Genomic DNA, 16,026 nt, shown 5'->3' with positions numbered 1-16,026 from the left:
GTGGTAAGCCTTTGCCCCTTTATAAAAGGATTCAGTGCTTACTCAATGTTGGCTAACGCTCCTCCCAACAGATCTGCCAGTTAGGTCGGACAAACCTGATTTACAGCCCTCTCTACTCAGCCATGGTCCCACATCATGACTGTGGAGAAAATAGCCCTGAACCTCACTTCTCTTACTTGTAAAGTGTGGACATGCTCCCGAGGCCGTAGTAAGGAGAGGAGCTCTGTATGCACCGCTTCTGAAACACAGTAAGCTCTCGACAGTGACTCTCAGCAGCAATACTCTTAGACTCCTGGCGCTTCGGCGCTAGGAAATCAAAGGATGTGGCTTCGAACTAAGCCTCTGCCGGGACTGGCTACGATGGTGGGAAAGCATGCCTTTGCCATTCCAAAGTCACTTCCTCTTGCTGGGTCTCGGTTTCCTGGGCTGTATAATGGGGATACAGTGCATTCCTAAGGGCAAGTCATTCGAATAACCGACTGTGCTCGGCTAGTCCTGCGATCCTCACGGCCGTACTACAGCCGAAGGAGACCAAAGGGTCAGAGGGATTCAGAAGCTGCCTACGGTCACAAAAGCTGGTCCGGAACTCGGGCGAACGGGACACGTCGGCAGGGCCCGGCCTAAACGACCCTGATGCGCCCCCGCAGCCCAGGCAGAACCTCAGCGGCGAAACCCTCCGCGCGCGCCCGGCGGCCAAGTGGAAAACGGCGCCCGGAGCGCCGCGCCGGAAGTCCGCCCACGGCCCCTCTAGGACTCTCTGCGCGCTCGGTGTCCTTAACCCCTGCGACGCCGCGACGCGCTCTCCCCGCGCTCGGCGTTCTTGAGGCGCGCTGCACTTCTTTGTTCCCAAGAAGCTTCACCAAAGGCTGTGAAGGGAGCCGGGTCTGTGGATCCAAGTCTACAGACGAGGCGACTGAAGTCACACGGCAGGTGACCCAGAGCCCCCGGTGCCCCATTTTGGGCTGTTTTCATTGATCCCAGCCGCCTCTCTTGGGCTCTTTCACAACGTCTTATATGCCTCTATAATATATACACACACAGTAAAACCTCAACCGGGGTTATTATCGATTACCACTGACTTTGACACTGCATTTCCTAAATTTCCTAAGGTGCCTGCAATCCTACAGGTGATTTTAAAAATAAAAGGTTAGAAATATTATTACTATTATTTTAATCTTTTTTTTGGTTTTTTTTTTTTTTTTTTTTTTTCCAGGGCCGCACTCATGGCATATGGAGGTTCCCAGGCTAGAGGTCTAATCGGAGCTGTTGCTGCCTGCCTTCGCCAGAGCCACAGCAAGGCCAGACCAGAGCCCCCTCTGTGACCTACACCACAGCTCACGGCAATGCCGGATCCTTGACCCACTAAGTGAGGCCAGGGATCGAACCCGAAACCTCATGGGAAATGTTATTTACATTACAAAAATTGGATTTACATTCAGCTTCCCAGGTGCACGCTCTGCACTTGGTTCACTCTGCTCCCGACGTGGGTCAAAGATAGATGAACCCAAAGATGAAGAAAAGATAATATTGGCTCCATGTTTCAAATGAGGCAACTAAGGTCTAGACAAAAAAAATGACTCGCCCAAGATCACAGTTAGTACAAATCAACTGAATCTGGAATACTTCCATTCCTATTCTGCATCCTGACCCAGAGCTGCGTCTCAGAGCTGATCGGAGGAACAAAGGAGGGGACAGGCAGAAAAGTCATTTCCAATAAATAAATACAAGGGAATGGATGCTCTGCCCTTGCACTCACCCTGTGTGGGGTACCTGGGGTCACCACCCAGTCGCAGCCCTGCTTTCAACCAATATGGGGATTCTGGCTGTTGTATGTCTATTCCAGAAATGCATTCTGAAACTGGGGAAACAACCACAGGATGGGCTTGGGGAACCACTGACCCCACTGTGAGAAGGACTCGTGAGCTAAAACTCCTTAGTGAGGTTTTGGGTCGCCAGGAGAACAGAGAGTTGAATGCTGCTGCAGAAATGTAACAGGAAAAGGAGTAGGATTTGCCAGTGGGGAAAGGGAGATGGTCTTTCATTGAACATTAACAAACACCTACTACTTAGCCGTCCCTACACAAGGCCCTACACCATAGATGAACAACGTGGCCTTATCCCAGCGGGGGAAGTGAGATGTCAAGTGAAAGAGGAAGTACACTGACTAACCCGGAACTGACCTCGTTTGAAGATCAGAAAACCTTCCTGAAGGAGGTGAGATCTCAACCAAGGCCTGAAAGATACGGAGGCATTGGCCAGGAAGAAAGAGGAGGGGTGGAAGGGAAGAGGTTCCTAGGCAGAGGGAGAGCAAGGGCTAAGATGGGAACGGGCTGGGTCGGGCGGCTTCAGGGTGTTCAAAGTTCCGTGGGTTTGATGGGGGAACAGAGAGGTGGGCAGGGGCCAAAGGGAGCAGGGCCTTGTCTGCCATGATAAGGAGTTTGGTGGGAGGACTGCAGGGGACAAAGGCAGGTAGAAAAGGGTCCCTCAAGGCCCATGTGGCAGGAAGGGCGAGAAGGGAGGGGAGCATATTGGAAGAATAAGCGAAGAGGTTGAGGAGGTGAGTGGGGACCGGGCTGGAGAACGCATACATTAGCCTCAGGTCATGCAAATGAGCATGACGGAGAATAGCAAGACCTAGAGGGGGCTGTGGGGACTATGGGGCCTGAGGGACCATGATCTGTCTCCGAGGGCCGCCAGCACTCCCCATCCCTTGCCAAAGACCACACATGGTAGCAGGCTCAATGTCTCAGAACTTCTGCTTTGTCAAAGGTAGCCGGGGGTCCAGAGTTTTATATGTAACCACTTGATTTTAAGTGTCGGCACCACATTCAACACCAGGTAAGCCAAGCGAGTCATACCCATAGGCCAGTGGTTCCCAAACGTGGCGGCATGTGAGCGTCACCTGTGCAGCCAATGCCCAAGTCACGTCCTAGAGCAAGTAAAACGTTAGGTCAATGCCACGTGGTTCCAGTGTGCAGCAGAGTTTGAGAACCACTGCCGTAGGCTGAGTATATCCTTCAGGTTGCCAGGCAAAGCCACGGGGCGCCATGGGAAGTGTTAGAGCAAGGATGCAATAGACCAGTTCGGCGTTTAAGGAAGATCCATCCTTAGAAGGAAGGAAGTGTGGTCTGAAGTGAGAAAGAGCCTGGGGCCCTAGGGGCAGTGGTGGGATCCTGCTAGGGTGACCAACCATCCCTGTCTGCTCAGCACTGAGGGCTTCCCTGGAACTTGAAGGGCTAACCCCAGGAAAGCCCTGGGCTGAGCGGAATGTTTGGTCACCCTACATCCTACCTCGGATATAGTTTTGTCTCTCCTGATTTGTGGGGGCCCGATACCATAGACTCTACATTCTAGAAAGGTCCCTGAGAAAAAAGGCTATCCATCTCCCTGGGGTGCACTCATCCAGGGCTCTGAACCCCAGGCTTGACAGGCTTGTGCAGAGAGCTAGGAACAGAGAGAGCATTTGGATCCATCTGCCCTCCACCCGACAGGGCAATCCGAGTCCAAGCCAAGTCCACGGCCGATAGCCCAGCAATAGAAAGGAACAAACTACTGATCCAAGCAGTGGAGTGGATGGCCCTCAAAAATAATGTAGAGCGAAAGGAAGCAGATACAAAGGAGAACAGACTGTGAAAGTCCAGGCATGAGAAGTTCAAGAACAGGTTAACCTGATCAAACCCCAAATCAGAACAGTCCTGCCTCTAGGGAGGTGGGGACAGGGAAGGGCCAAGAGGAAACTTCCCAGGAGGATAGTGAGGTAGCTGATAAGGGCTTGCATTATGTAGATGGCATGTTTGTTAAAACTCACTGAACCACGGTTAATGCCCGGTTAACGCCCGTGCATTTCACTATATGGATAGTTTGCCTCAAAGGAAAAGAAAAACCTGTAAATAAATGCTGGACTCGAGTTTATGACACATATGAAGTGTTGAAAGGGAAGTATGCTATTGTCTGCAACTTCTTTTGAAATGTATCAAGAAAATGAGAAAGATTGCTGGCTGGATGGATACGAATATATGATAAAGCAAATGCAGCAAAATGCTCTAGGAACTAGATGATGGTATATCAGTATTACTTGTACAGTTCTTCCAATTTTGCTGTGAACTTTAAAATGCAGGGATGCAAGTATGGCAGTTCCCAGGCTAGGGGTGGAATCTGAACTACAGCTGCCAGCCTACACCCCAGCAACACAGGATCCGAGCCGCATCTGTGACCTACACCACAGTTCACGGCAATGCCAGATCCTTAACCCGCTGAGCAAGGCCAGGGATCGAACCAGCATCCTCATGGATACATGCCAGGTTCGTAACCCACTGAGCTACAACGGGAAGTCCCTAAAATTCTTTATAACAAAATATGATGGGGCAAAAACGCTACATCTGATCCTGTTACTCCTCTGATCAGACCCCTTCAATAGCTCTTCCTCACATCCAGAATAAAAGCCAGAGTCTTGACAACGGCCTCCGAACAGGATAAACACACATCCTGGTTATTCCAGGTTTCACCTGTTATCTGGGCATAATGATGAATATGTCTTCTTTTATTCTCACAGATTGAAGGACAGGTTATGTGCCTGTCCTGCCTCTGAGGCCCTTCCTGACCTGACCTCACTTCCCACGGCTCCCTCTCCCTCCCTCTGCTCCAGAGGCACTGATCTCATTTCCAGGCCCGCACCCCCCTCAGGGCCTTTGCACTGGCTGTTCCCTCTTCCCGAAATGCTCTTCCCCCAGAGAGCTGCAAGGCTCTCTCCCTCAGCTCCTGCAAGCTTTTCCTCAAATGTCTCCTCAGAAGGGCTACCCCTGACCTCCTTAGTTAAAACTGAAATCTAAAAAAAAGAAAGTAAATAAATAAAACTGCAATCTACTCTTTTCCCACCTCCCTGCTCTGTTTTTTGTTGTTGTTGTTGTTGTTGTTGTTTTTTTGTTGTTGTTGTTGTTGTTTTTCAAAATACTTATAACTTTCGGAGTTCCCATCGTGGCACAGTGGAAACAAATATGACTAGGAACCATGAGGTTGTGGGTTCGATCCCTGGCCTCGCTCAGTGGGTTAAGGATCCAGCGTTGCCGTGAGCTGTGGTATAGGTTGCAGATGCGGCTCAGATCCAGCGTTGCTGTGGCTGTGGTGTAGGCTGGCAACTGTAGCTCCAATTCGATCCCTAGCCTGGGAACCTCCATATGCAAAAAAAAGCGAAAAAAAAAAAAAAAAAACAAAACCAAAAAACCCCCATAACTTTCTACGTGTGATCTAATTTGTGAAGTTAAGCTCCAGAAAGGCAGGGAGTTTTTCTAATGTTGTTTATGCCATATCCCGAGAGCCAGAGTAGTGCCCAGCAAAGAATAAGTGCATGGTAAAGACATGGTGCCATGAATAAAGGGATTCCCTTGCCCTCGTGGCTCTTGGGGGTCTGGCACTGGAGACTGAAGCCAACACTGACCATTACGAGGCAATACAGGATACTCTGAGAGATAGCAGAGGAGAGGCAGGGGGCCCGGGGAAAGGAGAGGAGAACACGCCAGGAAGCCGAGGTTTGAAAAACAAGAAGGTATCCCTCAGCTGAAGAGGGATGGGAAGGCCTCCCCTGGCCGAGCAGAGAGCAGGAGCGAAGCCCTAGAGGTGAGGAAAAGCGGTGCATCTGGGGGTGGTGGTCAGTAGTTCCCAGGGTAGCTGTGCAGAGGTGGGGGGGAGAGGTGGAGTGTGGGTCCATCCTGCAGGTCATGGGGGGGCTGGAGGGGCTAACCCCAAGCAGATTTGGGCTTCTGAGACCGCCCAGCTGCTGGGTGGACAATGGATTGGTGACGGGCAACAGGGAAACGTGGAAGCTCCCTGGGAGGCATCCAGTAAAACAGTGGGGCCCTAAAGAAGGGGGTAGATGGGGAGTTCCCGCTGCAGTGCAATGGGATCAGCAGCAGCCCTGGGATGCGGATTCGGTCCCTGGTCTGGCACAGGGGGTTAAGGATCTGGCATTGCCACAGCTGTGGCTGGGACCCGATCCCTGGCCCAGGACCTCCACATGCAGCAGGGCGGCCAGTGGGGGGTAGATGGGAGGGCTGTTCAGGACAGGGACTGAACGCGACAGGGCGGCTCATGGGATGTTGACTCTGACTTCCAGGTGCTCCCGTCTGAGCCAACTCCTGGGACTGTGGGCCACTTCTGGGGAACCCCAGATGCAATGCAGGCAACAGCTTGGGAGGAGGGTGAGCTGAGGGTCTGCGGGACCTCCCAGTAAAGGCCTTTTGCTTTTTTTTTTTTTTTTTTTTTTTTTTTGCTTTTTAGGGCCGCACCCATGGCAGATGGAGGTTCCAGGCTAGTTGAATCAGAGCTACAGCCCTACACCACAGCCACAGCAATGCAGGATATGAGCCACCTCTGGGATCTACACCACAGCTCACGGCAACACCAGATCCTTAACCCACCGAGCAAGGCCAGGGATCGAACCCACAACCTCATGGTTCCTAGTCGGATTCGTTTCTGCTGTGCCATAAAGGGAACTCGAAGCCTTCTGCTCTTTGAGCCTGGAGTCTGAACCTGGAGGCAGAGACTTAGGAAGTATTAATTCAAGGAGTAGGTGGGACCGAGCAGGGAGGATGTGCATGAAGAGAAGAGCTGGGCCAGAACATGAGATATTTAAGGTATCACGCAAAGGAGAGAGTGACAAAGAGAAAGAGAATTGGGGGGGTGGGGGGCACTAGAGGCCAGGGCTCGAGAGTAAAGGGTGAAGAATTTCCAACAAGCACATATGGACATGGGGAGGGCATGGCAGGGGGATGGTCGCGGATGTGGCTATGGAAGAGGTGGCTTTTTTTCCCTTTTTTTGTGGCCATGCCGGAAGTTCCTAGGCCAGGGATAGAACCCATGCTATAGCAGCAACCGCAACCACAGCAGTGACAATGCCAGATCCTTAACCCACTGCGCCACCAGGGAACTCCAGAGGTGACTTTTAAACCAGGTTACAGAGTGGGCTACAGAAAGGGTGAGGGCAGGCTTGGGCCAAGGGACAGGTGCACAGGGACTGGGGCCTTGGGCCAGGAGAGGAACAGGAATAGGATATTCCTTAGCCTTTCAATCCTCATCTATAAAATGGTCTCATAGGAAAAACAGCTGCCATTTATCAAGCACTTACTATGCGCCAAGCCCAAGACTCTCCATGTATTATTGCCTCATGGAATCCTCACCAGCCTGATATTACTATTATCCCCATTATACGGATGAGAAAGCTGAGGCACAGAGAGGTCAAGTCGCTTACTCAAGGTCACCCAGTGAATGAATGGAGATGCTGAGATTCAGATGCAGAGTCTGAATACTGTACTACTAACCCATACAAAGCACTTTTATGGGGTGATTCGGGAGAATAAGGAGGTGACCCAGAAAACGGCAGCGATTATTACTACCAGTGCTGAGGCTGAAGAATGGCTCTCACATCCTACCCCCAGAATCGGTGGATGTGTTACTTTACGTGGCAGATGAGAGTCTGCAGATGGGATGAAATGAAGAACCGAGAGATGGGGAGATGATCCCAGACTAGGCAGTTGGGTCCAGTGTCATCACAAGAGTCCTTACTAGTGGGAGGAGGACAGCCAGAGAGGAGGTGGCGATGGAAGCAAAGAGAGAAAGGGAGTTTGGACAACCCTGCACTGCTGGCTTGGGAAATGGAGAGGGGGGGTTGTCGACAGGAAGGCCGGTGGCCTGCGGAAGCTAGAAAAGGCAGGCAAACAGACTCTCCCCGACAGCCCCTGCCTGGAAGGGATCAGACTTCCTAAAACTTTTACTTTAGCCCACTGAGACGAATTTTGGATTTCTTATCTCTAGAACAGTAAGATAATAAATTTGCATTGTTTTAAGCCACTAAAATTGTGGGAATGTGCTACACCAGCAACAAGAAATGAATATACCACATCACTGCCCACCTGGGTCCCTGGGCCAGCTCAGGCTCAAATATTACTACTGCAGCTGCTATTAGGAAGCACCCTTACAATTTTTTTTTTTTTTTGGTGTTTTTTTAGGGCCACACCCGTGGCATCTGGAGGTTCCGAGGCCAGGGGTTGAATCGGAGCTGTAGCCACCGACCTACACCACGGTCACAGCAACTCAGGATCCGAGCCATATCCGCAACCCATGCCACAGCTTGCAGCAACACCGGATCCTTAACCCACTGAGCGAGGCCAGGGAGTGAACCCGCATCCTCATGGATACTAGTTGGGTTCTTAACCCGCTGAGCCACAACGGGAACTCCCATCCTTATATTTTTAAAAAGTTTTTCAAAGTTTCAATTTGATCATCTCTGAACCCCAGTGTCTTCCTTTGTTAAAAATAAAAATAGGGCTAACACACTTGACTCTGACTCTCTTGCAGGCAAAAAGAAAAGGTACCTCATGTTATTTGAAGGTTCCCACAAACTGCAGGGGCAGATGGGGACTAGTTATTGTCCCCATTGCTCAGATGAACAAACTAAGACTCAGAGAGGGGAAACAGCCTGGACAGAGCCATGGAGCTAGTGAGTAACAGAGCCAGGACTTGAACCTGGGCTTCAGGTCAGACCCACCACACTGAGGTTCATGTCTCAGGGTCAAGCTCATGTTCCGCCTCCACAGAGAAGCCCTCCTGGAGAGCTCATTCCTTGATGCAGTCATTCACCAAACAGGTGCTATGACTGCTCTATGCTACTATGCTAAGCAAGCCTGGGACCAAGTCCTGCTCTCCGGAGACCACAGCCTAGTGCTCAAGATAGACCCTCAGACCAACCATCCCCAAAGAGCCCGATAAATGCTGAGACAAAGGGAAAGAAGCACACTGGGGCTGTGGGAGCCCCAAAGTGGGGACAATTGACTGAGCCTGGGGTCAGGGAAGGCTTCCTGGAAGAGGCAGCGATTGAGCTTGAGGACAAATAAGAGTCAACCAGAAGCCTGGGCAGGAGTTCCAGTGGAGGAATGGCTAAGCGGAGGCAGGGAGGCACAATGCTGTAGCTTCCTGAGGGCAGAGAAGGGGCTGGGTCAGCCCAGGCCCCAAAGTCCCTCTGGGCCCCCCTGTTCCTGTGTACAAATGGGAGACGGGGGGCGGGGGGGGGAGCTAGCCACCCAGAACTGTACTAACTGCTGGGCCCAGGGGAGGGGCTGAGAAGAAAGAGCAGGGGTCCCGGGATTCCCAGAGCAGGAGGGCTGAAGGAAGGGTCAAAGGTCAGGGGGACAGGGCAGGGTGGAGGGAGTCCTGGGGAGGCAGATCCTGGCTCAGACCCCCATTCCACATCTGACTCATGGTGTGACAATAGGCAGGTCCTCTTGGAGCCTCAGTGACCCCATCTGAGACCTGGAGCATGAGACAAAACAGTCTCCGGAGACCCTCCCCAGCCCTGATGGGGAAATGACAGGACACAAAATTACAAAAGGGTCTTTATTTGTAAAAAGCCAAAGGGACCCCCTGGGGCAACAGGACAAGGCAGGCCGGCTTCTCAGGGGTCAGGGGCATTTGGGCAGATGCGCTTGAGTGGGGGGGCGCCCTCCGTGTCCTCTGTATCACCCTGGGCTGCCTCGGGGACAGGTGGCACTGGCTCAAAGACGGGGTAAGCTTCAGGGGCCTGGAGAGGAAGGGTGGACAGGAGTGAGCTCCACCCAGACCCAGAGGGCAGCCTCCTAGCCTCTGCCTCTGCACAGCCTCCACTCCACTCCCCTCCCACACCGGGAGGCCAGCCCAGGGCCCCAGGGTGCCAGAAATGACACCACCACCACCACCACCGTTTGGGGGAAAGAAGTTGATATTTGATATTTCTGGAAAACATTATCACGAGAGTCCTTGTGGGAAAAGTCAGACATTTGTGGGGAACTTTCTTAAGCTAATTACAACATGTAGGATTAAAAAAAAAAAAAAAATGCTTGCAGGAGCACCAGGATCTTTTCAGGCTTTTAATGGTCACAAATCAGCCCCAATCCAGCCCGCAGGACTTTCTTTTTTTCGTTTTGTTTTGTTTTTGTTTTTTTAGGTCTGTACCCGCGGCATAGCAAAGTTTCCAGGCTAAGGGTTGAATTGGAGCTACAGCTGCCGGCCTACACCACAGCCACAGCCACACAGGATCCGAGCCGTGTCTGACCTACACCACAGCTCTCGGCAATGCTGGATCCTTAACCCACTGAGCGGGGCCAGGGATCGAACCCAAGTTCTCATGGATACCAGTCCGGTTTGTTATTGCTGCGCCACCACGGGAACGCCAGGACCTTGTTTCTAAAACACCCTTTAAAGCCTTTACCTGTGTCCCAGCTCTGCATTTCCTACCTGGACCTCAAGAGTACAGCCCCCCACTCCCTGCCCAGGCCTCTGGCTGCCCCAGAGTCCCCAGTCCCTACAAGACCTGGGAGTCCAGCCTCCTGGCCACTCTCACCTCAGCCTCCAGCAATTCTGGAACAGGCTCCTCCTTGGTCAGCATCGGGGGTTCATCCGTGCCGCCTGCAGGTATGCCCCCAGGATCTGGAACAGGAAGTTAACAGACATGCCCTGAGCAGCTGCTCTGCGCCACAGCACAGACCTGGAGGGAAACTCACACCCACCACATGAGCCTGCAGGCTGTGGGTGTGAGCAGGGAGCCAGGCACCGGGCTACCCTACCCGCTGGGAAGAAAACACAGGGAGGACATTTAGGTGGGATCCTGATGGGTGAGTGGATCTGATCATGTGGACAAACGGGGAAGTGGAGCACTTAGCAGGCAGAGGGAACACAGGCTTAGCGCAGATGCTGGGGCGGCACCGCCTGAGTCCGAATCTTTTTTTTGGGGGGGGGCATGCCTGGCATGTTGAAGTTCGCTCCCACTCAGGGATCGAACCCATGCCACAGCGACCCAAGCTGCTGCAATGACAACACTGGATTCTCGACCTGCTGCGCCACAAGGGAACTCCCTGAGTTCGAATCTTGACCTCGAGCAAGTGACTTAATTTCTCTAACCCTGTTTTCCCATCTGTCAAGTGGGGATAATTATAGTAATTACCACATCAGATGGTGTATGAATCAAAGGAGGTAACACAGGCAAAACCGTTAACACGGTTTTAATGCGGTGAGTGCTCGAGAAATGCCAATTATGGTTTTTTATATCAGTAAAGGTACACGAGCGTGTGCTACGATCCAGACACAGAACGGAGGCCTAAGTCCTGGTGTTCTTGGAAAGGAACAGTGAGGTCAGCAGGGGACGGTTCGGGAAGGGCCCAGAGTGCCAAGCTGAGGGGTCAAAGGTCAGAGGGAGCCATCGAAGGTTCTGAAGCTGGAAAATGACCCCATCAAACGCATGCTCTGGTAGCTGTGTGGGTGCAGCTGGAGGGGAACAGACCCATGAGGAGGCCGGAGCCGGGTGTGGGTTAGAGAGACGACAGGGCCTGGGCAGGCAGAGGAAGGCAGACAGACACATTGAGAGATGGATCTGATCAGACAGGGGACTGACTTTACGGGAAGAAAGAGGAGCTGATGAAGACTCAGGCCCAAGATCCTGGCTCGCTGGCTGGGTGAACTTGGGCAGCTTCTCTGGGTTTCGGGTATATCATCTCTCAATGGAGATCGTAGCCCTCATAGGGCTGCAGTGGGGATGAAATGAGATAAAACATGGAAAGAGCTTAGCGGGGTGTCGGGCACGCAGAAAGAGCTCAGTAAGTATTAGCTGTAACTATCACCGACTGTTAATCAGTCTTTTGATTATTACCTATTCCTCAACAAATATTTCTTGAGCACCTGCTAGGTGGTCCGCAGTGTTCCGAGGATACAGCCGAGAACAGGATCAAGATGGGCCCAACCTTCAGGAAGCGGACAGGAGGTGGGAATGGGGAAGAAAGATATTTAACTACTCAAAAGCTAAATTTACATGAAAATCTGTGATAAGTTATCTACAGACCCAAAGAAGCCAGAGGAAGGCCAAAGGCCCTAGAGGAAAGGCAGTCACTTTCCACAGGACTCAGGGATGGTCTCCAGAAGACTCGACACAGGAGGGGGACCAGACAGAGGACAAGTGGGGGGCTGCAACCTTGGAGAGGACAAGACACAGAGGAGAAGGTTCCTGGGAGGCACCTGGTCCTACCTCTCTCCTGGCCCAGCTGTGGGGGCTGAGCATCCTCAGGGACCCCTTCCGGTGGTCCAGCAGGTGACACAGGGCGGCTGGGCTGGGGGGTGCCCCCAGGGCTGGGCTCCGTGCCCTTTTGCAGGGAGCCTTCTGAATGGAAGCTCTGGTTACTGTTCTCATCTGTGGGAGCAAGAGCAGAAAGGGTTGGGTCTGAGGCGCCCAATCCCCTCCTTCATTCCCCACCGCTGCCCCAAAGCCCAGCCAGCATCCCCGACATACCGTTGAGATCGAGCAGGATGAGAGGGCCCCCCCCTCGGGGACTGGCGCCCCTGCCCCTCCGCTCGCGGCCTCGGGATCGCTCTGCGCCGCCACCTGCCCTCCGACGCTCCTGGGGGTTAGAGGACGAAGGGTTACAGTCAGCTTTCTAGTTAGTGCTTGCAAAGCCCCCACTGAACAAATAACGACATTGAGGCACAGAGAAGCAGAAGGCCCTCCGTGAGCGACAGGTTGTGCGCCACGGCGGCGGCGGCGGCGGCGTTAGGCCGTGAACTCAGGGGGTCTGGTGGCGGGGGAGGGGAAAGAGGCGGAGTTGCTAATAATTGTTAACATCTGTTCCCGAGGCTGCATGTAAGGTCTAAGTGGGGACTGGAGGTGGAGGCCAGCCGCCGGGAGGGGCTTGCCCGAGGTGGCCCAGATGCAGGGCCTGGTGTGGGGGAGCTTGCTCACCTCTTCCTGGGGGTCCACCACTGGCACCCACTTGAAGATACGCAGGGAAGTGTCACCCACAGTCACCCAGCGCTTCTCCCTGTGGGACGGTGGAGGGACGGGGTCAGAGAGGCCTGAGGAGAGAGCCAGCCCAGGAGCTGGATGTATCTGGGGATACGTGTGGAGGTGGGGGTGGTGCGCAAAAGAAGCGGCAGCGTGGCTAATGGGACTTGGAGGGAGAAGCCCGGCAGACCTCAGGGCATAGGTGGGGGGCGGGAGAAAGAGAGAGAGGGAGAGAAAAAAAAATAGGCTGGGGTCACGACGCGGCAGACCCCTGGGGTATACATGGAGAGCGCGACTATAGGCCTGGGACCACAGCCTCGAAGATCCCGGGGCACACTTGCGGGAGGAGTGTCAAAGCTTTAGGGGGCGGGGCATAAAGGGGGGGGTTCCAGCTCTGGGAGGGCAGGGCTGGGGAACACGCTTTGTAGACCCCAGGGTGTAGCCAGGAGAAGAGAGATAGAGCCCTGCAGATCCAGGACGCAGCTGGGGGCGGCGGGGGAGAGGGGCACACCTAACACCTGGGGGCCACAGGTGGCGGAGGGGGTGTGGACGTGTCGGGGGAGGAATGGCCCGCCGTGGCCCGTCCCTGGCCCCCGGGGCAGCGCTCACCATCTCCGGACCTTCTCGATGGTCGCCATCACCTTCTTGATGTCATCCTTGGCCCGGCTCCGGGTCTCGGCCCGCACGGTCCGGCCGGCCATGCTGGCGGGGCTGGGGCCGAGGCCGAGCCCGCGGCTGGGCCGCCTCCCGTCCGGCGGGCTCAGGCTCGGCGCCAGGCCGGGGCGCCGCTCTCTCGGCCTGTCGCCCCTCCGGGAGTTGGCCGCGCCCTCCCTCGCTCCCCAACGCCTCCGCGAGTCCCCGCCCCGCTTCCTGCCGCCGCGCCCCGCCCCGGCCCGTCCCCGGAGCCGCCCGGCGGCGCGGGCGGCCAGAGCCCAGGCCTGGAAGCCGGCCGGCCCCGCCCCGACCGGGCCCGCCGCCTCCGCCTCGAGGCGCCCGGACGCGCAGCGCCCCCTGCCCGCGGCCGAGAGGGAGGTTGGGGCAGCTCGGCGACTGGACGCGCGCGGCGGGGCTGCGGCCGTGCGTTCAGACCACGTGGGCGCCAGGGGGCGCGAGAGGATCTGTGTCCCGGGTGCGACCGCTGCGCGTGGGTGGACCCTGGAACGGTGTGTGTGTTTGTGTGTGTGTGTTTGCGTGTGTGTGTGTCCCTTGCTCGGCTGCCTGGTTCTACGCTGCAACTATCTCTTCATCCATTCATTCTACAGGCTATTAACTGAGGGCCAGTTACGTGCCAGACACTGTAAATGTACTGAGTGCCTCTTCCACCCTCCAGAATGGCTCAGATGAGACCTTGCCAAGTGGAGGCGAAGTAGAGCAACTGGACCTCTCATATTTCTGGGGGAGTGTAAATTGATAGAGACACTTTGGAAAGCTGGCGCTTTTCTAGTGAAACCGAACGTACACCAACCCTGTGACCCAGCAGTTCCGCTCCTGGATGGTTAACACCCATCAGAAATGCGTGGGTAGGAGCCCCAAGGGACCTGTACTGGAATGTCCATAGCTCTGTTCCTAAGCGCCTCAGGCTAGAAACAACCCATCCACAGGGCCATGGAAAATAAATTGTAGCCTGTTCACACCATGGACGACAGGGCAAGGAGAGTGATGTCCTGCTACACACAACATGGGGACGTCTCGTGAAAGAGGTCAGAGAAGCAATACGCCCTGTGATCCCATTCAGAGAAAGTTCTGGACAAAACCAATAAATGGTGCGAAACACCGGGGAGAGTGGTCACCCTGGGGACTGGGAGGGGCTAAGAGGGGCCTCTGGGAACTGGTCAGATTCCGTTTCTTAATCTGGTGCTGGTTCCCACGGCATATTTACTCTTGGAAAATTCGCGGAGCTGTACATATAGGATGTGTGTACTTTACCCTGTGTCTATAGCACGTCAATGAAAAGCTTACTTAAAATACATGTGTCTTGGTTGATTTTGTTTGAGGCTGTGTTTGCCAGCAGGTATGACATTCTAAATTTGTGTTGCTGTGTGTGAATGTGTCAAGGGTGTGGCTCTCGGGTCTGTGTGTTTTGGTGTGACTATGTTCAGAGGTGGTTATGACATCATTTCTGGGCCAAATCGCTGGGGTAAAATCCCAGCTCTGCTTGTCCAGTGACCTCAAACAAGTCACTTATCACTATTTTCTCAGCTGTAACATGGGAATGAGTTAATATACATGTAACTCTTAGAACAGCATCTTGCGCATAGTAAATACCCAACAAGAGTCACTGTTAATATGCGCGTGATGGTGCCACATGCTGTGCCCTCTGCCAGTTGTTCCCTTTCTTCCTTTATTCTGGCAGTTGTCTGCTCATGGTGAAATACTTAAAGACACAGGGGCCTCCTTCCCAGTTCACATTACCTGCTTTTGTCTGTGGTCTCACTATCAGATTGAGCTCCTCAGGGGGCCAGAGACTAAGAATGGATCCCCTCTGGGGCCCAGAGCCCAGGACAGAGGGGGTACTTGGGAACCATTTGTGGGAATAAGTAAGTGTGTACGGACCGGTCAGCGTTTGTCCTCATCGGGTTTGTGGGTAGATGTGTGGGTGTGACTCCCTGGACCTATCTCTGAAGCTTGTTCCAGCGCAAGAAGCCTTCAGTAGATGCGGGTGTGTCGGAAGGGTTCTCTTACTGGTAAGACGAGGTGGTGGTCCCCTCCTAGTAGCTGTGACTATGAGAGCAAGGGCAGAAGGCATCTGCAATAGGCCAGGAGGTGTTTATGCCAGCAGGTGTGGCCCAAGCCTGAGGGCCCCCATCTCGGCCTCTCAAGCACCTGGCTCTCCCCTTCCCTTCCCCGCCAAGAGGGAGGGCCAGCACATTCCAGGCCTGCCAGCTGCGCCCTCTCCTATCCCCCCAGTTTTCTCGGAAAAAACAGCCCAGAGGCCAAGACTAACCCCAGGTCGGAGCCTGAGCCTTCTCCTCTCATTGGGACCCAGGCTGCCTCCCAGGCCCTGGCACCCAAGCCTGAGTCCAACCTGCAGACATCCTGCTGCCCTCCTCAGGCCCCCTCCCCGACGAGGCTGCGCAAGCAAGGACCTGAGCTCAGGGCCAAGGAATCCTGCCTGGGGCGGCGGGGGGCGGGGTGGTGAGGGGGGGGTAGATTGTTGGGGTCTGAGCCGTGATTGGCTACGCCCCGGCCACGCCCCTACCCTTTTCCCCCTTCTCCCCCCTCGGAAGGGGGGCGTG

The 16,026-nt window shown here is 54.3% G+C and overlaps 1 protein-coding gene across 4 annotated transcripts in view; it reads right to left on the bottom strand.

The window, feature by feature from the left end:
- BCL7C (BAF chromatin remodeling complex subunit BCL7C) overlaps positions 1–13,747 on the bottom strand; it is a 46,493-nt gene extending 32,746 nt beyond the window's left edge. For 2 of the 4 annotated variants that reach the window (XM_085016968.1, XM_013995586.3), the window contains exons 1-5: positions 13,400–13,747; positions 12,749–12,827; positions 12,302–12,410; positions 12,041–12,202; positions 10,367–10,452 (exon numbers count right to left, since the gene is read on the bottom strand). In XM_085016968.1, the coding sequence (XP_084873094.1) occupies positions 10,367–10,452; positions 12,041–12,202; positions 12,302–12,410; positions 12,749–12,827; positions 13,400–13,491 (528 nt within the window). In that variant the 5' untranslated portion in view covers positions 13,492–13,747. Of the gene's footprint in view, positions 1–9,370; positions 9,569–10,366; positions 10,453–11,685; positions 11,760–12,040; positions 12,203–12,301; positions 12,411–12,748; positions 12,828–13,399 lie in introns of those variants that run through there. The other 2 variants (XM_003124483.6, XM_085016969.1) reach the window with 2 other exon arrangements.
- Between the last annotated feature and the right edge of the window lie 2,279 nt (positions 13,748–16,026).

The sequence above is a fragment of the Sus scrofa genome, chromosome 3 (genome assembly GCF_054392235.1).
Source record: "Sus scrofa isolate SSC_HxYL_T2T_F1_AM1 chromosome 3, Sscrofa_HxYL_maternal_Yorkshire_Landrace_v2.0, whole genome shotgun sequence".
Lineage (NCBI taxonomy): Eukaryota > Metazoa > Chordata > Mammalia > Artiodactyla > Suidae > Sus > Sus scrofa.
The sequence above is the reverse complement of the archived record's forward strand: the minus strand, read 5'-3'. Positions and strand labels throughout refer to the sequence as shown.